Source organism: Coloeus monedula (genome assembly GCF_965178545.1).
Source record: "Coloeus monedula genome assembly, chromosome: 18".
Classification (NCBI taxonomy): Eukaryota; Metazoa; Chordata; class Aves; order Passeriformes; family Corvidae; genus Coloeus; species Coloeus monedula.
In genome coordinates, this window is record NC_138798.1 from 10,278,765 (window position 1) to 10,302,288 (window position 23,524).

Genomic DNA, 23,524 nt, shown 5'->3' on the forward strand with positions numbered 1-23,524 from the left:
GCTTTTCAGATACAGGCTGCAGGATGAACAGGCTCATACAACAAGGCCACAAAATTTTAATTTGCCTAGGATACACTGTAGGATAGAAGAATAATCCTTAGGTAACAGCAGATGTAGGAAGAGGATACAGACATTGCAGATTCTAGATTCATGTGCTACTTGACCTATGGAAGATCAGCAAACTAACACCAAACACGAAGAATTCCACAAATTTTAAGGAAGCACTCTTGCTAAAGTTAACCTCTTTACTTCTCTTTAGGCAGAAAAAAATCATGGCAGCATCCTGAAGCAAAGTTATATCAGCCCTAAGAGCCTCTCACTCTAGAAACCACTACACACGAACAGATCCTTCAGTGCTCCAACCTGACTGATACCAGCAAAGAGAATTCACCTGTATTCATCATTGGGATGTGCAATTTCCACAACATCTCCCAGCTTGATTTGAAGAAATACTTTAGGATTCACCACCAATTCATCATCTACAAGACATAAATGAATGAAGGCAGTGAACAGATACATACTAAACACAGACAGCTGCATGTTTGCATACAATAGCTCAGTATGCATAAATACACCAAACCAAGATGAACACATCAGCAAAATGCTTTCCATTCACCACATGACAGGATCCCTACCCAGCCAATTTAGATCAGCCACTCTTGCAGGCACAAACAATTCAAATAACAGAACTTTCACAAAAGAAGTGTTCAGCAAAAGACTGTGTCTTATTTAGGAAACCAGAATCAACTTCTGTACTTTTCATACAATGAACACCGGCAGGAAAGTAGACAGCTATAGAATCTCGACAAGGTTTATCAACATGCTGTAAGCCCAGAAGTAGGGAGCAATCAAATCAATGGCACTGTTATTAGTGCTCAGAAACACATCTACGTGCAGTCATAAGTCACTAACATATATGTCACTCATTAGGGTGACTGAAACACCAGATTAAGTGTTGCAACAAAAGAGAAGGAAGTAAAAATAAAGCAATTTTTTTTTTCAGATGCAATGTTGCTCTCTCCCAATAAATGTTCATTTATTTTCCTGTAATCTGATATTAGAAAGAGCTTTCCAAACTCTGGCTAGCAATACTGCTTGTTATATCAAAGTTCCATGTTCACTCTTTTGTTAAAATGATCGATAGAACAATCGCTTTCAAATAAGTGAGTGCTGGTCTCATTGTTACAGACTAGGAGATACTGACCACTGCCTCCAAACCCCTTCTTATGTATGACGAGCTTGTACACCTTGTTAGTTCTCATCTTGAGCTCCAGTTCTCAGCCACTTCGAGCCAAGACGGTTGAAGGCATCTTACATATCTAACACAGAAATGAAAGCAAACACAGATCTCTTGTCAATACAAAACGATTCTCTATGTTCTGCGCGTGAATACAGCACGTTATCCCAGCCGATTTCACTGCAGCGCGGCAGAGCTCCGCCCAGCAGAGGGGAGTGCGGGGCAGCTATAGGTACAGGCACAAGGAGAGAGGAACCTAGAAGTGTGCTTTTCAAACAGATTAAAGGGTTGAGCTTGCCGATGTGCTTGGCAGAAAGTCAATTACCAAGCTACAGAGTCGTGGTGGGAAAAAAATCCGTACATCCAAAATTTGTTAAAATAAATTCTATAACTTGGAACTGATGCGAGTCTGGAAAGAAGCGCCGCTTGGTACTGCGAGCCGGCAGAGCCGCATCGGGAACGCCACAAGGAGCAGGGCCGGAGCGGAGAGCAAACAAACCCGAGCAGTTACAGTCCCGCTCCCGTGCCTGCAGTCATTAACCCGCTATAGAACCGCGGCGTTCATTCGGCTGCTCGCTTATAAAAGAAAGAGAAGCCCGGCGAGATACCAGAGTTCCTGCCCGGAGCAGCGGCGAGGGGCGATCTGGCACAGGGGGCCCCACCAGGGTCCTTACCCTCACGGGGGGCAGTAGCGCAGAGCGAGCAGCGCGGCGGCTCACAACAGAGCCCCGGGGAAGGACGCCGGGGGGAACGGCGCAGTCCGGGCGCGGAGGGAGCTCGGACGTCTTAACGCTTCGTGCCGCTCACAGCCGCCGCGGGCCGAAGCAGCCCCAGAGCAGCGCGGCCGGGGCCAGCCGTGGCGTGGCAGAGCAGGGCAGAGCGCAGCCCCGCCCCTGCCCGCGGAGCGTCCGAGCGCGGAACCCTCACCTGCCGGTGCGCGTCCCAGCGGTCCCGCGGGTAGCGCGCAGCACTTCCGCGTCCGGGGCCGCGCAGCACGTGACATCCGCGCCACCACCGTGGGAAGGAGCGGGCCGGGACACGCCCATCGCAGGGGCGGGGCTGAGGGACACCGGGGCCGGCGAAGGGGCGTGGCCATGCGGGGGTGGAGCGGGCGGGGCCGCAGGCGGGGCCAGAGCAACGGCTGTGGGGGCCGTGCGCGCGGCAGCCCCGGATACGGAAGTGATGCGCGCGGGGCGGGGCGGGGCGGGCGCGCAGCAGCGGGGCTGGCGGCTGCAGCCGCTCAGGTAACGGCACCAGGCGCGGGGCGGGGCGGCGCGGGGCGGGGCGGGGCGGGGCGGGGCGCGGCGCGGCGCGTCCCGTCCCGTCCCGGCGGGGGCCCGCCTCTTCCGCTCGCCGCCGCCGGCTGGTCGTTGGACCGGGCACCGAGTGTCCGGCGAGGGCCCTGCCCAGCCCGGGTGCGGCGGGGTGGGGGATTTGCGGGGCCGAGCCTGCGCCCTGCCGGCACCGGGGAAGACACCGGCGGTTGTATAATTACCGAGAGCGGCGGCCTCGGTAAGCTCCGCCGCAGGGCGGGTGCGGACCCTTGGGGGCGGCCGGTGCCGCCGAGAAGGAGCGGGGCTCGGGCCCGAGTCCGTCGGCGCTGCTTCGGCGCTTGGAACAAAGGGTTGCCCCCAGTTGCCCCGCGGCTGGGCTCGGGCAGCCATTGCAGGGAGGGTGGTGGTCTCCCGGGGACGAGGGACCTCGCGTGGTCCCAGGAGGCTGGCGCGAGTTTCACCTGTTTCTGTACAGGCTCCTCTTGCTTAAGGAGCAGAGATCAACGCTCGGCTGATCAGCCCGTGTTTTGGTAAACTGTGTAACTGGTGCTCCTCTAAAGGCCTGGCTTAGCCCGTTCCTGTCCGTGAGCCTTCAGGAGTGATTTGACGGCGGCGTTTTCACGTCGGGGTTTTCCCGATGCCGGCAGGAGCGGTGTCAGGTCAGCCGGAACTCCTCTCCTGGGCTCACAAAGCAGCTGCCGCGCACCGGGGTGTTCAGTTCTGGGCTGAAGAGGATCCGGGGACCGCGGCTGTGTCCTGGCAGACGGCATCCTCTGTACAGCGTGTCAGGTGCTCACATGAGAGGTGCAGTCTGCTGGCTGCTGGCTTAAGAAAGTGTTCGTTTGAGGCACAGAATGTAAAGAAAAGTTGGAGCTTTTTTCCAAGGACTGGAAACTCATGAAAATCCCAGGAAATCAAACGATGCTTTAGTTTTAGTAAAGGAGTAGGACGTCTAATACAAGCCCCAGTGATTTTCTTTAGAATGTCTTCTCAGGTTTTTCAGAAGATGTGGTTAAATCTGCAGGGAGATGTTTGAATGTGAAAATGAGGCCTGGGAATATCTATTTGTCTCTGTTGTCTTCTTTCATTCATGAAGCATTTCCTTAGGTACTGAAATGTTTCTCAGCTCCTTTCTTAAAGACATATTTGGAAGTATCTTTCTTAAGCATATATACTTGAATCTTGAGGAATTAAGCTTTTCCTTTTCGTTTAGTCCAGGAGTTGGACTTCGGTGATTCTTGCTTGAGAGTCCCTTCCAGCTCAAGATTTTCTATGATTAATCCTATGTACATTGATTTAACATCGCTCTTATTTTTAGGATAAACTGAAAAGCTCAGGACAGCTGATCTTCAAGAGCCCTGATGCTCTCATCTGGGGTGGATTCTCTCCTTGATTCTTCTGTGTCTGCTGTAATAGAGGAGTTGTACACTGGACTGCCGGAGAGCATCTCCACGGAACTCATGGCAGTACCGGCACCCGGCCTTGGATTAGATGCACAGTCTGATGGGCCAGTACCTGTGCTAGCACACAGGGATGGGCCATGGACTTCTGCAGTAGGAAACTTTTGCCAGAAGACAGAGGATTTGGGTGATATGCTCGAGGTGATTTCTCACAGGCCAGCAGAATCCTTTCCTGAAGAATTACTACAGGCTGGAGACCTTGAAGAGGATGAAAAAAACAGAAAAAGACACTTTAGGAAACTAGACTATTCTAGTGATGGGTACCAGAAAGAAGATGAAGACGCACAAGGTGCTGAGGACCGTCATGCTGCTGAATGTTGTCCTTTAACTCTGGGGGAAAATTGGTCAGAACAAGTAAGTGAATGCAGAAATGAATCCCTGTGTGATAATTTGAATTTAGGGTTAGAGTCACTAGGCAGTGGGTTTGGCTATGGGTTTCCTGGTTCTTTTTTGTGTTTTGTAGTACAGAATCATAGAATGGTTTGGTTGGAAGAGGACCTTGAAGATCATCTTGTTCCAACGCCCATGCCCATGCCATTCTACTAGACCAGGTTGCTCAGAGCCCCATCCAGCCTGGCATTGGACATGTTCAGGGGGTGTGTGTGTGTGTGTCAGTATCTGGATTATCATGAGTCCAGTGAAAAATTAGACTGTAGTTCAGTAGACCAGGAGCATTTTAAAATATCAAGGTTTTCACTTTCTTAAATACTGTTGGAATGGTGTAAGGCAGATATGTAACAGAACAAGATGCACAGGTGAGTGTTTTACCTTAATTATTGCATGTTGCATAATGCTAAAATAATGTGTGTTTAAATACAGATTTTGCTATCTCTTTGATTTATCTGAAAGTTTGTGAAATTAAAATTATTAAATTCTTCATAGTTATTCAGTTTTCCAAGATGAATTTTAACATATTTCTAAATGCAGGTAGTTTGGTTGTGGGATCATGGTTTGGTGTTTTTGCTGGCAGACCTAGATCATCTGTTCCTGGGTTTGTGGTTTTGAGCTCAGGCAAGGAGTAGAAGAAGATAAGTTGTAATAGAGACAGAAAATGCACACATCTTCCCAGAAGTCTAGTGGTAGTGGTTTGGGGGTGTGGGCTAGACTTGGAGACTGGATTACTCTTTTCATTCCAATTTTCAACAATTTGCATTTTAAGTTATGTACTTTTTTTTTTTTTTTTTTTTTTAGTTTTTATTTTTAAATTTTATTTTACTTTCATTTTAGCTACCACATCACAAGACTTCACTGCTGCTAAATACAGATGCTTTGGGGATACATCCTTAGTGCTTGTGTGAAGCACTTGCAATGCAAGGCTGCCTCTGGCCAAGGCTAATATGTCTGGAGATTTCTTAGTGAATTTCTTATTCTGAAGTAACTCAGCTGAGCAGATGCCAGTCCCTGTGACATGTCACACTTCAGAATATCCAACCATTTCCACTGATATTTCTGTCTTGTTTCAGGAGAACCCTCACTTAAACCAGCAAGAGACAAAGTCTTTGAGAACCTGTTGCACTGAAATTGCAGGATCTCTGAGGAACACAGGTAGTTATTTTAGTTGTACATCACTATTCAGCCCCTGCTTATCTCCCAGTTATTTATTGTTGATTTAAAATGGATGAGTGATTGTGGGATGGCTCCTTTATTTTTTTTTTATGGTAGAAACTATTACTTTGTGTAGCTATAACAATATCAAAACTTAATGCTTTACTTTCTCCTGGCAGTATATGTACTGGCCTGAAGACCTTTTCTGTAGAAGATGTGTTTTAGTTATTTGTTTCAAATACTTATTTACTCCAAAGCAGAAGAGGTTGTTTTGCTTTTCCTTTTGTTTCAAAGATGGAGTGTATGAGAGCAGTAATAGCATACATATAGAAAAGTATTACGCATTCATTTTTGAGCGTTCTAAAAAATAAAATTAAAAGTGCAGAATCCAAAGAAAGAGGACAGCTAAACTAATTATTAATTTCATTATGATCCTTCATAATCTTCTAGCTTCAAGTACTTTTGTCACTTTGCCTGCATCTAGTAATTATTTTCTTTCTCCCTCCCTGCTGTTTTTACCTAAACTGTATTTAGCTGACAAATGCCATCTAGTCTTGGTGCTTACTAGAAAATAGGGAAAAGATCTGCAGAAGTCTGAGTAAATATGTTCCATGTAAAGTTTGGAGTATGAAGATATTCTACAGTAACTGTAATTTTTTTCATTAGCACCTTCTTTGTGATTTTACAGAAAAAGTTTATAAATAATCCTAATTGCTTGGGCAGATGAGATATGTCTTGTTTTCCTATGGATGAGTTAGTGACAGACATGTCTTAAAGGAAGAAGAAATGGAAATGGCCACTCAACGTACAGCCATATTTCTAGGCTGGAGCAGATCAAGTCCCAAACTATGCTGAGTTTTGATATTACAAATAATTATTATTATGTTGGCCATGGCTTCCTATGTGTTAAGTTACAGGACCTGCATTCACCTAGCTTGATATTAGAGGAATCTGAAATATACAGGACTTGGAATGCCTGCTGCTCATGGGACTGTCTGTATTGAAAAGGACTGTTTGTTGCCTTAGCTTTGTGGTGAAGTAGTTTGGTTTTCCCTCTAAAGACTTGTAGTAAAATTGTTAGCATCAGTTCTCACTTCTAAGAACGTTTTGGTAACCAGTGCTGCAAGGAGTGTTGTGTACACCACCAAAAGGTACTTAGTAAGCTGAATGCCTTCTAAATTTAGCATATGGTTCTGATTTGCTTTATTTTTTCCTTATGCAGAAGAAAACCAAACAAATGTTCAGGTGACAGCTGAAACTCTGACAAAGCTCACTGAAGAAGTGCAAGGTATGAAGGCTGATGGGACTAGGATATTTAGTAAAGCAGGATACAGGAATGACAGAGTGAGTAAAGGTCTTCCACCTGAGAGCAATCAATGCCCAGATGTACACACAGTCATGGCCAGAGCTGGGGCTTCAGAAACCAGCATCTTAGATTTTTTAGAGCCTTTAAAAGTCACAGACATTGGAGCAGCTGTAGGTCATCCACAAGAAACAAGTGACTATAGTGGGTCAAAATCCCATACTGCCGTGCCATTGAGAACAGGGGGGAATGGTGTATCTCTTCTGGAGATTAGAGAAGAAAAGTTACCCAGACGAAATCCTCTTAATGAATTCAGTACGTCATTTGCTAATTTCCAGACTTGTCAGCAGGATGAAGAAAACAAAGCTTATGACTTCTTTAAGGGTCCTGTACCTAAACAAAATGAACCTCATGGGTTGTTCTCAGTAGAAAGCTGTGGAACACTCTCCGCACAAAGTTCCGAAGTTTTATGTCCAGTTCTGAAAAGCACCTGTTATCTGGACTTTGGAAATATGCCACTAGAAAGCAGTTCTGCAGTTCATGGAATTATCAATGAAAACCCCCAGAAGTACCTTCCCCAAGACATCGAACATCACGCTCTTTATGATCATGGAACTGGGTTTGTAGAAAACCAAACCTCCACATCTGTACCAGTAGAGCAGATCTCAGTAGTAAGGAACGAAGGATTATCTAGTGCAAAAAATGATCCTAGGGAATTAAGTGCCACTATAGGAAAATCATACTGCTCTGAATCTGAAGAGGCTGCTAAAGTCTGGAGAAAAATTGTTGTGGGAGATAACACTGAAATTTGTAGCTGGCCTGAAGCTCAAGAGGTTGCTAATTCTGAGCACTTTCATTCTTCAGTTTTTAGTTCTGTTGCTTCATCTCCTGAGGAGTTCTCAAAAGAAAAATTGAAAATATCCTCATCAGAAGGTGATAAGTTGAAAAAGGACCAGTGGCAATTCTCTGTCAGTGACCCGTGCAAGGATGATACACAAGAAAATCGTTTGTGGGTGGAAACAAGTAACGTTGCTTGCCATGAAACTGGGCAGAGAGACATATGTTTTTGTAGTACTGCCAGTAAAATTCCTCCTCTCAGTAACCACAGCTGTCTTGATCTTAGTACCAAGCTAGAAAAAGACTCACCCAAGGCACAACTGCTTGAAAAGGAATCTGAGAGCAATACAACATCAGAAGAGTTGTCTGGTGGTTCAGTTGGAGCTGCAGAAGCTGATAGTAGTGACAGCTTATCCAATGGGAACAAAACAGATTTGTTTTATACACTAAATAAAACTCTACCTCCCGTTTTACAAAAATCAAGAGAAGCTCATTATAATGAATGTCTTCCTTGTATTACTAATGAAGTTTCATGCAGGGACAAGGCTTGGGATAATCTGTCTGGAAAAGAATCACTTGGTGCTTCTGGAACAACAGCAGAACAAGTTGCTGAAGTTTTGCTTCATAAAGACAAATTCAAGTGTTCAGTAAGTTCCAGGACTTTTGATAACCCTAATACGGCAAGCAGAGTATCCCAAATGAACATAAAATCTTCTGCAGGAAATACGGACAGAGTGGTCACTGGTTTAGAAAATGAACATTGTCACACATGGAATTTTAATAATCAGAGTATAAAAAACCAGTGTACAGCTGCCAGTGCTTCCTGTATTTTATCAGGGAGTACACATGTGGATGAAGTTTTCCTGAACAGTCATTCTTTTGGTGTTGAAGTTGATAAGATTAAAGAAAATTATAATTTGGAAGGAGAGTCTTCATCAGGATATAACAGTAAAGAGGCAATCATCTTTCCAGATGCACACGCCCCTTTGGCATGTGGATCTCTTCTTTGTGAAAATGAGTGGGGCAACAGAGGTATAGCTCTTCATGGGATAAATGACATTCCCACAGGAAAAACCATGTTTTGCTTAGCATATACTGCAGAGAAGTCTACTGCTACCTTGGCAAGAGATGAGATTTCAAATAAGAATATGGAAGTTGTGGAACAATTTGATCTTTGTAAAGTAATGGGCAGTGAAATTGTTTGTGACAGAGATGAGGCAAAAGAACAGATTGGCACATGTGCTTCCCAGACAGATGAATTTGATAAAACAAGAACTGTGGATTCCCCAAACGCCCCTGAAGGCAATCGGAAAAATAAGACTAGTGAACTATTAGTCAGATATTTGAACAAAAACACCTGTGCTCATAATTTTGGATGTTACAACTCTCTGTTAGGCCCATGGAAAAGAGAACTCGACACATGTGAGCAGGAAGAAATGCCATTGCTCACATCTGATCTCTCCGGGTGTAGCGCTTCAACCTGTGATCCATGCCCAACACTTGACAACGTGAACATTCCAACACAACATGCTGGCCAAACAGAAAGGACTCTTTGTCCAATGGGATATCAGTTTCATCCATGTCAGAGTGAATTTGATGGCCAAGTGCTGGGCAGTGAGCGGCATTTAGAAAGTTTAACCAACCAAACAAACGCTGGCTTACAAACCATGGGTGGTTCTGTGGAAAGAAACGAAACTGGTCATAATCACAGTGAAGAGATTCTGCTAAAAACGGGTGGTGACCTGCCTCTGTTAGACCATATGTATGCAAGAGAAGCCAGGTTTGAAGGAGCTCTACAGGAGAGTGTAATGGGTTTGGACTCTTTAATTGGTGTGAAAAATGAAGATTCTTCAGGATTCCTGGGCTCCATCAGTGGTCTAACTGAAGAGAAGAGGATCAGACTACAAGAACATGAGAACAGATGTGAAAGAAACAATAAAGGAACTCTTGAAGAAAACTTTTCTGATGACAAACCATATTGCTCACAGCATGCTTGTTTTATCAAATGTGCAAAAGAGAAAACAGAGCTGGTGTTTGCAGGAAACAAAACGCAGCAATCTTTGCCAAAGATGAAGTGGTTGGTGGAGAACCAGGAAAATACAATTAGTGCCCAGTTTTTGCCCATTTCATCAATTCATGAGAGTCTTTCATACAAGCCAGAAAATAGGAATCTGCTTTCAGATACAGAAAACAGAGAAAGTCTGAGTATAAATCCTACCGTAAATAACTCTTGCCCACAGTTAACTTTTGAGCCTGGTAAAGAAACTGATGGTCAAAGTCCATGTCATTTTGGAAAGTTTGACATCCAAGAATCTTCTCTTGAGACTCAGGTGGATTCAGAAACTGTGTCAGCTCTGCACTCTCACATCTCTCTGCCTGAGAAAGAAAAGCTGTGTATGTCACCTGAGAGTGTCCAAAGAGATAATTGTGATTCATATTCAGCTGAAGCTTTTAGCAAAGATATTTCAGTGACAAAAATTCTTTCTGTAACAATTTCCGTTAAGAGAAAATCCAGCAATTTTGAGGTTCCATCTTCAGGGAATGAATCGGCAGCTGGCTCTCTGAATGGTGCCAAAAGCTCAAGAGTTTGTGCCCACAGCAAAGAAAGTCTGAAAGGTGAGGGGCTTTGCACACCACCTGTGAAAGACATGGACGTGAGCTTACCAAAAAGTCCTCCCGGTGAAGAGAAGTTTAAGAACACAGATAAGCCAGAAAATACAAATGTGCTTTCAGATACAGAAAACAGAGAAAGTCTGAGTATAAATCCTATCTTAAATAACTCTTGCCCACAGTTAACTTTTGAGCCTGGTAAAGAAACTGATGGTCAAAGGGGTATTCATGCATCCCATTCTGAAAAGTTTGACATCCAAGAAACTTTTAATAAGACTCAGGTGGATTCAGAAACAATGCCAGCTCTGCACTCTCACATTTCTCTGCCTGAGAAAGAAAAACTGTGTATGTCACCTGAGAATACACAAAGAGATATTTCATCTTCAGACAAAAAATTTAGCAAAGATACTTCAATGACAAAAATTCTTTCTGTAACAATTTCCGTTAAGAGGAAATCCAGCAATTTTGAGGTTCCATCTTCAGGGAATGAATCGGCAGCTGGCTCTCTGAATGGTGCCAAAAGCTCAAGAGTTTGTGCCCACAGCAAAGAAAGTCTGAAAGGTGAGAGGCTTTGCACGCCACCTGTGAAAGACATGGACGTGAGCTTGCCAAAAAGTCCTTCCGGTCAAGAGAAGTTTAAGAATGCCTGTGTAGAAGAGAAGATAGGAAAAGAGGTAGCCCCTAGAAGAAGGTTGCCCAAAGATTGTCCGTGGGCCTTGTGGGAAGATTATAAAGAGTCGGGTAGCAAAATAGTCCCCCTCAGGACTGAGAATTATGGAAAGGTTTTGGAAGAAATCCCAAGATCCAAACTGAATAATCTTTCAAAAGAAAGAAAAAAAAATACAAACCTCCCAAACCTAGCAGGTACCAGTGTACTTTCAGAAACTGTGCGTGATTGTCAGGCTGAAGCTGTATCTGACACAGAGGCTGCCCCAGAACTGCAGGATGATACAATGCCCACATTTTCTCCACCTCTGAGCACGCTATCAGACAGTTGCAAAGAACTGTCCCCAAACTGTGTCGTTTGCAGTGAAGCGTGTGTGCCTTACAAATTAAATGCACCAAGCAAAGATAATGTAAGGGAAGTAACAGAAGGCCAGGACGAAGTACCAACTCATGCAGTTTGCAAGGAAAATGAGGCTCTAGGTTCAGAGAGACTTGATCAAATAGAGAAATGCCAAGTACTTAAACAAAAGAAGTATGGAAAGATGGAAGTACATCAGTTGGACAAGGCACAACAAGAACAGAAGTTAGAACATCAGGAGAAAGCAAAAATCATACTGCAACCAAGTATGTTGCACAGTTCTGAACTCTTAGGCAGCTCTTCAGCTGAGTTGATGACATCTACAAATACAAAGTTTGGAGGCTCTTCAGAGGAGATTTTTGCTGTCAGAGGCAGTGAAAGTAAACTATGTAGCACTTTACAAGAAGTTAAAAGGCCAAAGATTACCACAGATTTTATTAGTTCACAGTTTTTGAAGACTCAGGATTCAGAAATGGAAAACCTGAACCTTAATTTAGGGTATGATGGGATCCCTGGTGCCTTTGGAACTACAAATAAACAAAGAGGAACTACAAATAAACTAAGAGGACCTCTTCCATTAAAAATACAACCTGGAAGGACATGCAAAAAAGTTCCCACATTATATCAGCTAAAAACTGTAAGAAAAATCAAAAAAATTAGAAGTTCACCTTTCTCTGAGATTCCCCTGGAAATATTCCCTAAACAAGAAAACACACTTCTGGAATCTTTGTACTTTCCATGTAAGCCACCAACAGTGGAAAAGGAAACAGCCATGAGATTTGCGCATATGCCAAGGCAGAGGGCCAAGACATGCAGTTTGTTGAACAGCTTGAAATTTAGAAAACGTACCAAAGAACCAGCATTGTTGAGCAAGTTGTCTGTAATGGCCAGCAAGCTCCTGGCCCCTGCCAAAAGCAGCCGTAACTTAGAACCTCTGCCATATTCTTTTGAAATTCTTCCAGTGGGTGACAGGTACAGCCAATGTAGATCTAAAAATCTCTTGGAAGCCTTTTCTTGCATTGACAGGAACATACACTCACGCTGGGCTGACAGCTGGCGCACCAAGATGTTCAGCTTTCAGCCTTTGGCACTTTATCCTGTAGAAACTACCAAAATAGTTTCTTCAGACTTAAGCCACAAGCCTCCAACCTCTTTCTTGGACACCTCAGTTTTCCCAATTTCTTTTCACATAAAATTGGACTCCAGTCCTGTGACAGACCTCAGACGGATTACATCCCAGCACTCTGTACATCACAGACCAGTTTTCAGAGAAAGGCCAGCACCAGCTTCAAAGTGGACTTTGTCTTTTCTCTTGTCTCAGAGCTGTTCAGATTCAGCAGCTTTCAAGGAAGATTCCAGTGTGAATAATGAGCTTCATTCCTCTCACTCCACAACAACCCCAAGGACTGTTGCTGTTCATCCTGACCCTGGAAGAAACGCTGTAGTTGGAAGAGGAGGAGGTTGTTCTATGCTTGGCCTTCACACAGTGTTAGCACTTTCTTCCCCTGGATGTTACAGGATTTGGACAAGAAAAAGAAACTTAACCAGTCATATTCCTACCATCCAGAGACTATTTATATCCCAGTTCACACAGGGTTTGAAACGGGACAGGTATCCAAGGTGTGTATCCGATGACCTCGTCTCCTCATTGCCATACTCATTGGGCAGGGTATTATCCATATGGAGTCAGCATGGTCCTTCTGCCCATCCTTCCGAAATCACTCCTCTCCATTCCAATCACTGCAAGTGGCAGCCAAGTGTGGGCATCGAGAACAGGTAAAACCAATCATCTTATTTCTGAGATTAAATATGTACAGGGTATATACTTGCTCCTTTTTGGGAGGGAGAGGGTAATTGCAGCTTGCATTGGAGGGTCAGTTTCCCCTGTTCCAGATCTACACATTCTGCTCCAGGAATGACTCAACGTGGAAGATCCTTTCTTACAGAGCACTCTGTTAGCTGAATTTAAATATATTTGCCTTCACTTCTTTAATACTGTCCTGTTTTGGCAGAATGGCTAACCCTATTTTCTTCTCCCTTGCAAAATATACACACCATGCATCAGAGTATATAATGCAAAAGGTGAGCTACTTCATTAGGTCTATTCAGAGTGACTGCAGAGGAACTGGATTTCTGAGGTAGGAAAGTTTTTTTCAGAGGTCTGAGCCCTTGGAACCACTGTAAAATGCTCGATATCAGGTTAGGAAGAATTGTAAAGGGTGGGGGGGTGTCATTCAGTTACATTTTAAGTTGTATTCCATGACCATTCTATGCTAATTGAAACTTCTTTATGCATGCTATTGCTTTTCATATGTGATGTTGGCACAAGCAAACATAGCTCCAGTTAACATTGGTAATGAATTTTTCTTTGTGTGTCAATCTTGTTATGAGTGGGAAGATCACTGAAATCTACGCTGCATATTTAATTTTACTTTGCTATGAGCATTTAAGATCATTTTACTAATAAAAAGAATGAAAGAAGTTCCTAGCTCTGTTACAGGATTTTTGCATGCCCTTGAGCAAAGATTTTGCCCTTTATCCCTCCGTAACATAGGGCAGTTCAGTCCCTGATTTCATCACCTTGTGATTCCTGGACAGAGAGCTCATGAGCACTACAGCAAAGTTTATTTGATTGTTTTGATTAATGTGGCAGTCTGTAGAGAACTGTTTCATTTAGCCTTATGTCACAGACAGACATAAGTGTAACCAAAAATCTTGCCAGATAACTAATGCTGCACTTTGCTTTATATAAATGGATAACATACCTAAAAGTTTATCACTTGTTAGTATAAATTCTAATGTCTGCCAAAGGTGTGAGTGAGCTTATGAAAGCACTGCTCCATTCTGGAGTTGTCTGCACTAAAAGAATTAAGTTGAATAATGGCATAGAGACAACTTGCAGCATAATCTGTGGGACTTGCTTCCATTTTCATTCCATACTCTGGAGTGATCATAGCAGTAAAGTACAGTTTGAGCACTAAACTTAAAAGTAACACATCGTTCAAAACAAACATCTTTTTAAAACTTAATTGTGTGTATGAGGTGAATTTAGTGTTTTGTGGTGCTGAGGCTTGCTATCCATAAACTGGGAGATCAGAGCTTTTGGGTTTTCCCACATCCTTAAGTCTGCAGGCTCCTCAGCAGCTTGGGACAGCATATCCACTTAGCTAATGTGTAAGAGGATTTCATTCCTGATGTAAAGGGTAATTGGAAAACTGCATGCTTTGCTATGAGTGATCTTTTCCCCAAAGGTTTTCAAACCTTTTCACTTCAAGTGAAAAATAACCCAGAGTTAAATACTCTAAAACTCAGATTGGTTTTTTTCTCTAAAATACGTTACAACTATGTGTATGAGGCAGATATAAATCTGTCCCAGTCAGATGTTTGTTATGTAAATATAAGAGCTATGTTTGGTGCAGTATAAAAGCATTTTCAGCTCCCATTATGACAGAAATCTTTGCCTGTTTTAAGATAATTAAAAATCAGAAAAATCAAAAAGTTCCCTGCAGGCCATTTTCATCTGGAAAAGATTTGTTCTCTTTAAATTATTTCATTTGCAATTAATGTTTCTAATAACCAGGAGAACAAGGAACTAAAGTAGTTGCCCTATCTAAAAACAAGCTTCTGTCATTTCCACTGCCAAAAACAAAAGCATTCTTTCGGTGAAGTCTTTTTTCTAATTAATGCTTATTTGAATTAAAAATTTCTGAAGTGACTTTCTTCTGTCCTTGTAATTTTGTATTATTATTGCATAAGACAATAAGCTCTGTCTCTAGCACAGAGGGCTCTGCTTCACTATTGATACAGGTTCCAGTAACACTGGAATAGTGAGTGGAATGTTGAAACAAAATGTTACAGTTCTGACATAAGTGATAAACACCAGAAATGGGTGTTTCTGACCTCCTTATGTATAGTTGGACTTCCCTGTGCTTCCAGCATGGCTGGTTTTCATTTCCTTTGTAGAATTCCGGTCTGGCTGTAACATCTTTGCTTTAGAACATTGAAGTGCATTTTGTTGTTGGTTTGACACAACAGCAAATACAAGATTTACTGTTGAATATAATAAAAGCTGTCCGAAGTGGTTTCCTGCTGTTGATATGGACACAAAAGTAAAGCTTAATATCAAAGGACTTAGAGCTGCTGTGCTGACTTTTATGCCATAGAATTAGGGTAATTACCAACCCTTATGGAAAGGCCTTTGGTTATTCCAATCGATTAAGAGTATTCCTGGCTGTGGGAGTTAGAGACAACAGGGAGTTAATTTCATGGAAGTACTTCCTCTCTCCTGTTACTGTTGCCATAATGCACTTTTTTCTTTAGTGACAAAATCCTTCAAGGTTTTTGGTTACTTTAATTTTAAAAACTGGGGGTTTTGAATAAGGAATATAGATTTTCATAGAAAGAATTACAATTTTCAGACTTTAATAATTATGTAGAAATAATTACAACTTTCAATATTACTGTCTCGCTCTCTTTCTGTACCTTTATTTCCTTTCTCATTACTACCATTTTTAAATGAAAGGAGGACAGTTTCTCTAACAATGAAATTTAGTGGCCTAAATGGCAGATGTGGCTTTCTTTTGTATCATTTTAGTCTTCCATTCTCATTCTTGATATGAGCATCTTGTCTTACAGTCCAGTTTATACTAGTAATTTTTTCCCTCATCTTTTTATAGTGTAGACCTAATTTCTCTCTTTTGTTTTGTTTTTGCATTCCTCTTTTGACCCAGCTATGCCATGTTACCACACTTAGCTGTACAGAGTATGGGAGCACTACAGACTGCAGGCCATGTGATACGGTGAGTCTCTGGGATGTTGAGATTTATTCTGAGTAGTGGGTTCATAAGCTTTCTCAGAAAGCCATTGCTTATGTTATTTTGGCTTTCAGCTTTTGGCAGTTCACTCCCAGAACAGCTTTCTGATTAAGAAGTGGGTGAGGTAAGCTGACTGGGTGGTGTAATGGAGAAGAGTGGAGGAGCAATTACGCAAAGACCACACAAATCATTGCACGGAACAGTTCTGTTACTTTCAACCATGTTGTGCCACTTCTTATGAAATGACTATGTGAAACTATAGAAGTTCGATTCTTTACTTGGATGTAAGTCCTTTCTGCCTGAGCAACTGGACAATAGGTGCAGAAACTTCCTTCTGTTTTTTTCAAGTGTAGGGATGGCAGGTATCAAAGCTATATTTTATCTGTAAACAAAAAGTATGATTAATAGTTGTGTCCAAGAAATTTGTTGGCAGAAAAGGAAGATTAATCCCTCTCTATCAGTAGTTGATAAATAGAGCTGTATATTGTTTAGCTGTATGAAAAGGAAAAGAGTGGGTTAAAATGACACGTTCAAATACTCTGGCAGTTCAGTTAGTGTCAGTATCAATGTGGGCTGCAGCAGATTTTGGCTGGCTGTGTGTTCACTTGGGCGATTTCTGTGAACTGTGTTGGCTTTTTGTGCCCATATTGCAATTTAGGAACATCTCCTGAGAGCATGGAATGCTGTTGCATTATCAGTTGGGTATTAATCTATACATGTTCCCTTCTTCCTCTGTTACAGTCTGGAAACTTCATTCCCTCTTCCATTACCAAAGCCTCATGCACTTCCAGAGTCATTGCCATCTCCCCCCAGGCTTTCAGCATCTGACCTCCAGATCCAGATCCATGCCCTTGATGAAGCAGATGCTTCTGTTCCAGCCTGTCTGAGATCCCAAGATGACACAGAACTGAAAAAAGTGAGTTCATTTTATATTTTAGATCTCTCAGAAGCTGAAGCTGCTGCTGCTGGATATTATCCAGTAACTGTTAAAGATGAGGAGAGAATACAGGCCGCAGGTCCTAATCTGTGCTGCTGCTTGTTTTGATTCAAGCAGAAAGAAGGTGGCAAACCAGAGAGGAATGTTTATTCGATAGATAATGTATATTCAGAATAAAAGGGAATTCTGTTGACTAGTGCGGTTTTAATTTCCTTCATTTTAACTTTTCGTTTCCTTCTTTCTTTCTTTCTTAAGACTGAGCCAGAAAAGAGGCCAAAGAAAGTCTCACAGATCCGAATCAGGAAAACTGTTCCTAAGCCAGATCCTAACCTTACTCCAATGGGACTACCCAAACCAAAAAGGTGAGCAGTATCTCTGAAATGGACTCATAGCATATGAGTATAATCATTTCAATAAATGCTTCTCTTACCACCACTATTTTATACAGCCCCAGCTGAGTGACATCTGATGTTTACTTCCTTTATAAGAAATTATTGACACAGCTATATTCAACTGGATCAAAACTGCTGACTGGAGTTTAGGCAAAATGTGAACAAGGAAGCTGCAATGGAATCATTTTTCTAAAGAAGAAAGGAGTTTTTATTGATTTACATAAAGTGAAAATCAGTCAACCTGCAGTGCACAGTGAGATGATCTTTTAAGAAGTTCTGTTGATGCACATTATGGTAGAGGTCTTCACAGTTCTTTCTTTCTTTGGGGTATATGATCTTAAGGAAGCATTAATTCAGTGAAAGTGTGGGGAATCACAGTGCCAGATGTTGATAAAGTCTTCCAGTCAGTCATCTAGTGTGACTTCTAGTCATACTGGTCATATTAGTCATACCTCATCTAGTGTGACTTCTGTCTTTAACACAAGTACCACCTTTGACAAAGGAATTCATTTCTTCAGAGATCAGCTTGGTAATTGTCAATAACTAAAATCAGTCGCAAGAGATGAAGTATTAATCTGTTAAACTGTAAGACTTTTTCTTAGCTTTCACAAAAAAGTGAAGGGGATTTCCCCTTCTTTTGAGCATCATTATTTCAAAGCATCATAGGATGCTAGAAGGAATATTGACCTCTGCAAAAAGGGCAAGTCTTGATGCTGACCTTATAAAAATACTGTATGAAATTATGTACTTAATGAGCTCATTTTTCATTCCTCCTTGTCACCAATTAGTTAAAGCATAATTAGTTAGCATTTAGGCATAGAACACAAACAGTACTCGTTTCTCATAAATCTGCTTGCTGTGAAGAGAGGTTGTTTTGAAATTCTTCATTCTTGATTGATTTGTTGTTACTTTTTCAGGCTTAAGAAGAAAGAATTTAGTTTAGAAGAAATTTACACAAACAAGAACTATAAGTCTCCTCCTCCTGCCAGGTTGGTTCTGCTTCCTAATAAGAAAACTTAAGATAAATGTAAATTAATTAGGGGGGGACAGAGAGGAGATGAAAGGTGTATGAAAGGTAAGAGGGAGATATATTCTAGTTTAAACTGCTAGAGAAAGTTAATTTGAAAATAGTATCTTTTACTATTTGGATGGGAAAAAGTAAAATGGAATATGAACTAAGAATTTGCAGCTGGTTAAGTATGGATTTGTATATTTTTTCATCTGTTCATTCATTCCAGTCTCCATCAAAGCACAGTACTTATTTTTCAAAATTCAAAGGGAATTACATGTTCCTTAAAATACTAACAATAACTGCCTCTCATCAAATGTTCAAACCTATTTATTCTGTAAGATCAAGAATCTGTAATTGTGCTTTTGAACTGAAATACAAAGAGGTTCTACCCAAATGTCTGTGCAGCAATAACAACTCAGCTGGCAGTAACGTGCATTATAGGAGGTGTAAGCTGTAGATAACATTACAAGAGGTGTGGAGGGGCTGTAAAAATGTAAAAATTAGAAGTGTGTTTACTTGGGTTATGAAATCCCTCAGTCTCCCTGTCAGTGTAAGGCAGCTGCTGCTAAAGTATTCATGAGTTCTGTTCTTGCTTTACCAGGAGCTTGGAAACAATCTTTGAGGAGCCCAAGGAGAAAAATGGACACTTGATCTCTGTCAGCCAGCAAAAGAGAAAGCGGATTCTAGAGTTTCAGGACTTTACTCTTCCCCGAAAAAGGAAGACACGAGGCAAAATCAAAGCAGTGGGTAGCTTCACCCGAGCAAAAAGAGCTGCACTGCAGAGTGCAGAGTTAGATGTTCTTCTGAGTCAGAAGCTAATGGACCTTGAAGCCTTTTTTGCAGAGGAGGTTGAGCAGGAGCAGGCCTCCAGCATCTGAGGGAGCCACTTAGCTGGAAATGGTCCCGTCAGTTTCTTTAGTATTTTCCTCTTGGGAGAAATCTACTGACTTCTTCATACATTACTCTACCACTCTGTTCTAACATCTGATAATCAGTTTTTGGCTGTGACCCTCTCTAAGGTGCTATTTTATTTTATTTTTTTAAATGCTGTTGGAGGGATTCTTTTAAGTCCCTGTTTGAGTGTAACACAGCCACATGAAACTTACCCTTCCTTTCTCAACCTCTGGAAATTACTGCTTATATTTAATTAATTATGTTTAAATACATTTGGGAGTAGAGTAGGAGTGGAAAGGAGGAAGTAGTGCACCTTCAGTGATGCTAGAACTCTGTACTCCAGATCATTTGCACATTTGAGTCTGATGTTGTTACTGTAATGGCTGTTTTTAACAAGCTGACAAAATATACCGTGTTTGATGAAGAAAAATTCTAGCAAACACATTCTTGATATACCACTAACCTTTTGATAATTAAAAGCAGATGTCTAGGTTTGTCTTCAATTGTTTCTTCCTTGTTAACTTAAAAGGTTCCTTCTAAGTTTCTTTGCCCTTCCTGGCTCCAGGCAGCAGAAGCCCCACATAACTAGACTTCAAATAACTTGCACTTTGTATATGTTTCTTTTAACATGATTCAACTCAAAAAAGGTAATTTTTTAAGGAAAAATGGTGCCCAGTACTATTTTTTCCCAAATAGCAGATTTTTTTACTTACTTGGCTGATGCCAACCTCTTCTCTAGAGGAAAAGATAATTGGTCCATGAGGATGTTAAGCTGCAGGATACATAAGGAGAGATTTTTATTTAACTGAGCTGAGCTGCTGCATGCCAAGAACACCAGCAAAATCTTTGGGACTTATTCTAAAGTTATTTTAATTCCATTTATACTCACTTGATTTTAATGTCAAAAAGAAAGGGTTTCTTACCATTTTAGATTTACAGTTCCTGTAGCTTATAATTAGATATTCACTGTACAGCACTGTTGTACATAATAGCCAGTGTTGTACAAAGAGCCTCTGAGTATGTGGACATTGTTTTCGTTATGTAAGGCCATATGTAATTATCTGATGCAGCACTGGGCAATTTCTCAGCTCAACCTTTGGAAGGAAGAGAGCTCCCTTCTGGCATAACTTCTGTTAAACTTAACTTGAAGCATAATTCCAATGCTAGCTGCAGTTCAGGTAATTTCTGTCCCTTAGTGCCTAGAGAAGTTATTCAGGCAAAGCTTTTGTTGCTGGGATGCTCAAATTTAATCAGTCTGTTCTTTCTTTCAGTTGTCACTTGAACTTGCACTTTCTTATTTACCTACCCATATAATAGAGTTTCTATTTACCTTCAAATTGAACAAATATCTAGTGGGTGGGTATTTTTTATAAAGTCCCAATAAATGCAGGACTGCAAATACCATCAATATCTTCTGTTGCTCTACCACTTCTGTAAGTGACCAAACAGAAAACTAAAAGTTAACAAGCAATCTGTTGAATTTCAGAGCTTTGAAAGTAGAGAAATGGAAGAAGATTCTTACACTGTGTGCCTGAGTCTTGAAAGAAATCTAATCTGGGGTTTTTTTGCTCCCAGCTTATGTGCTGGGATTTGTAAAAATTTACATTCTTGTTTTGAAGGCTAATTATCTTTAATCAGGAAGACTGAAGAAAAGAGAGGAGTGCACACTTAGAGTAGTAGTGTTTGGAGTTTGAGGGTGAAATAACAAGGCAAACTTTGAACATATTGACACAGTATTTTTCTGGTCAACCTGTTGGCCTGTTGCAGAACATTCTAATTGATCCTCTTTATTTTTGTAAAAAGAAATCCCTAAAAAACAAAGGTCAGCAGCCTCCTAAAAAGTGTTCGAAAGTTTCCCTATACTGGCTTATTAGCCCAATTATTGACTAGCTGGAAGCGGTAGCAAGAGTGAGAGATATATTTTTATGAATTTATGCTATAGAATGGGATTGTTACAGAGCATTCATTCACCTTCTCTTAATATGGGAGGCTTCCAGTGCTGTGACACAATTAAGGTGTAACCTTAATGGGGCTTTCAAGGAAATAAAGATTGGGGCAGGAGGGAAGAGACTTGGGCCCAGGAAAAGTTCAGACCTCTAATGTGCTTCAAAACATGGAATGTGTTGAGTCTTTTCCTTTGGGTTATGTTGGGGTTCGTTTGTTTTGTTTAGGGTGGGTTTGGTTTTTTTTTCCTTCCCTGCTCTCTTGTTTCTAATTGCATTGAAATAACATTTCTTGACTTTTTTTTTCTACAAGCTACAGCAGAGAGAGCAGAGCAAAGAAAATACTCCATTCTCTTTGGTTTACAGTCATTGGAGGAGGTACAAAATGATGTTGCAGTTGTCTAGCTTCTCCCAGACCTCAGTTTGTGGAAACCCAAATACACAGCATTATTCTCTTTTGGTTTAGTGTTTGTATGATGATGTAAGCTAGTGGAGACCAAGCATCTCTTCCCCGCTCTGGCATACAGGTGTCAGTCCTGCTTGTGCACTTTTTTGTTTTTTCCTTTCTCACCTCTGTTCCTGTTTACAGCACTCATAGAACAGCCATGTTCCTTGTGGCTACTGCTTGTACACTGGGAGTGATGACTGTGCAAAAGCTGGGCATTTGCCATTCTGAGCTGCTTCTGTCACAAATAATTGAAAGAAAAATGTGTAGAGGATTAATCTTTTGGGGTCTTACATACATCCCTAGCAGGATATGTACACTTGCATTTTCATTAAGGGAACCCCCTCCAGTGAGGATGTTTTTGTATCACCATGGAAAGACATGGTACATCACAGACTGATGACTAGAACAGCTTGAGAAGGATTGCAAAGCTTTTGCCATGTCCTGTCTCTTAGTAGTAAGTTATGCAGAGCCAGGCAGCTCTATGCTAAATTTGCTGATTGTCAGAGATAAAAAGATCACTTCCAAAAAAAAAAAAAAAAAAAAGGAAGAAAACAATCATTACTTTCATCATGCTATGACTGGAGCAGCTAAGGCTCCTTAATGTATGGTACAGCATTTGCCTGGCTGGCTTGTGTTTGCATACATTTGAGTTCTGGTGCTTGCTGGATATGATTTCCTGCAAGCAGTTCTCATTCATTGTATTTTATTTCAGGTGGGCCTTTGGTATATTATGTTCCAGGTGCTTTTCTAGAATATGGATGGTAATTGTGGATTAAAAGTCTGTATGATGCTATCAAATTAACAAATAGCTCAATGAGAATTTGTACACTTGTGCCATTAGCCTCCATCATGCTCTTGGCATTCTATTTCTGTTTAATATTGTGTGAATCTAAAATTTTACTGTTTCTTTTGTGTGTGTTTTTAATTTATGGAAATAAATTTTTCTGAGAACCTTTCAGTTTCTTAAGGCCTTTAGGCTGGTGTAGGTAAATATGCATGATAGTATGTCTTGCATGCAGAGGGGAAAGGTCAAATCTCCGACGAGATCAGCACTGCTAAGTAACAGGGTATGCTGTTACTGAGGCACAGAGCAACAGTTCTGGTGTTCCTTCATCCCAGCCTGGGACATTTGAAGCATGATCTCAGCTACTATTCATAGCATTGAGGCAGCATCCATCTCTTCAGATAGCAGAGTAATAGGAGCCAAAGAGCACAAATCCTGCTCAGCTCAGACCTGAGATTCAGGGCTAAGGCTGGCCAGTGGTTCATGTGCCACAGGCTGTGCAAGGCAGCACACTGATGTTTGCGAGTCAAAGCTGGAGCAGGGGATCAGCAACAAGGCCTAGTAAGCATTTGTAATGTCTGTGCCAGAAAACAACATCCCTGCCCTTCCAACCCATAAAATCTTGGGTATAACCCAGATTTTTAATGTATCACTGATCAGCTGCATGCTGCTCTTGGCAAAGCTAAGCTGCCACATGCATTTCTTCACCGTGTTCTCAGAACTCCCTTCTCCTGAGTGCAGTGTCACACAAGCCCCGCAGATGGCATGGAAGCTCCAGGAAAGAAAGGCAGGAACACGTGAGAGGCCTAAATAAGCATCCTGGTCTTTCCCTGCTCCTTCAGGGCTACAGCTTGCTGGCTCCAACAGTAGATGAGGATTTGGATCCATACTGGGACAATACACTATACAGATTATGAACAGATGACTTTTATTCAAAAGGCCTCATATCACATTCAGGCAGTTTAATTGATAGATAACATTTTGACAGTTCAGAGAATCTTAAATTAAAA

General features: G+C 41.6%; 2 protein-coding genes across 12 annotated transcripts in view; one reads left to right on the plus strand and one right to left on the minus strand.

Annotated features, from left to right (window-relative positions):
- The window catches only part of DEPDC5 (DEP domain containing 5, GATOR1 subcomplex subunit), a 41,368-nt gene extending 39,158 nt beyond the window's left edge, over positions 1 to 2,210 (minus strand). For 7 of the 8 annotated variants that reach the window (XM_082293737.1, XM_082293739.1, XM_082293738.1 and 4 more), the window contains exons 1-3: positions 2,165 to 2,210; positions 1,205 to 1,319; positions 392 to 479 (exon numbers count right to left, since the gene is read on the minus strand). In XM_082293737.1, coding sequence (XP_082149863.1) covers positions 392 to 479; positions 1,205 to 1,262 — 146 coding nt within the window. In that variant the 5' untranslated portion in view covers positions 1,263 to 1,319; positions 2,165 to 2,210. Of the gene's footprint in view, positions 1 to 391; positions 480 to 1,204; positions 1,320 to 1,911; positions 2,053 to 2,164 lie in introns of those variants that run through there. The other variant, XM_082293736.1, reaches the window with a different exon arrangement.
- A 233-nt stretch (positions 2,211 to 2,443) lies between these two features.
- PRR14L (proline rich 14 like) lies at positions 2,444 to 22,635 on the plus strand. 4 transcript variants are annotated; one of them, XM_082293609.1, is made up of 9 exons: positions 2,444 to 2,481; positions 3,830 to 4,325; positions 5,435 to 5,516; positions 6,739 to 13,066; positions 16,021 to 16,089; positions 16,846 to 17,020; positions 17,297 to 17,403; positions 18,351 to 18,422; positions 19,047 to 22,635. In XM_082293609.1, exons 2-9 carry the CDS (start codon positions 3,873 to 3,875, stop codon positions 19,321 to 19,323), a joined length of 7,563 nt encoding a protein of 2,520 aa, XP_082149735.1. In that variant the 5' UTR covers positions 2,444 to 2,481; positions 3,830 to 3,872; the 3' UTR covers positions 19,324 to 22,635. The 4 variants fall into 4 exon arrangements, with proteins under 4 accessions (XP_082149735.1, XP_082149737.1, XP_082149736.1 ...); XM_082293611.1 differs by lacking the exon at positions 2,444 to 2,481 and adding an exon at positions 2,682 to 2,749; XM_082293610.1 differs by lacking the exon at positions 2,444 to 2,481 and adding an exon at positions 3,074 to 3,170.
- The last annotated feature ends 889 nt before the right edge of the window (positions 22,636 to 23,524 follow it).

Bases quoted from the DNA above. Each gene is read 5' to 3' on its own strand.
- PRR14L (XM_082293609.1), top strand. From the start codon at position 3,873: ATGCTCTCATCTGGGGTGGATTCTCTCCTTGATTCTTCTGTGTCTGCT. The intron at 16,090-16,845 runs GTGAGTCTCTGG...CCTCTGTTACAG, and splicing joins ACTGCAGGCCATGTGATACG to TCTGGAAACTTCATTCCCTC. The intron at 17,021-17,296 runs GTGAGTTCATTT...TTCTTTCTTAAG, and splicing joins ATGACACAGAACTGAAAAAA to ACTGAGCCAGAAAAGAGGCC.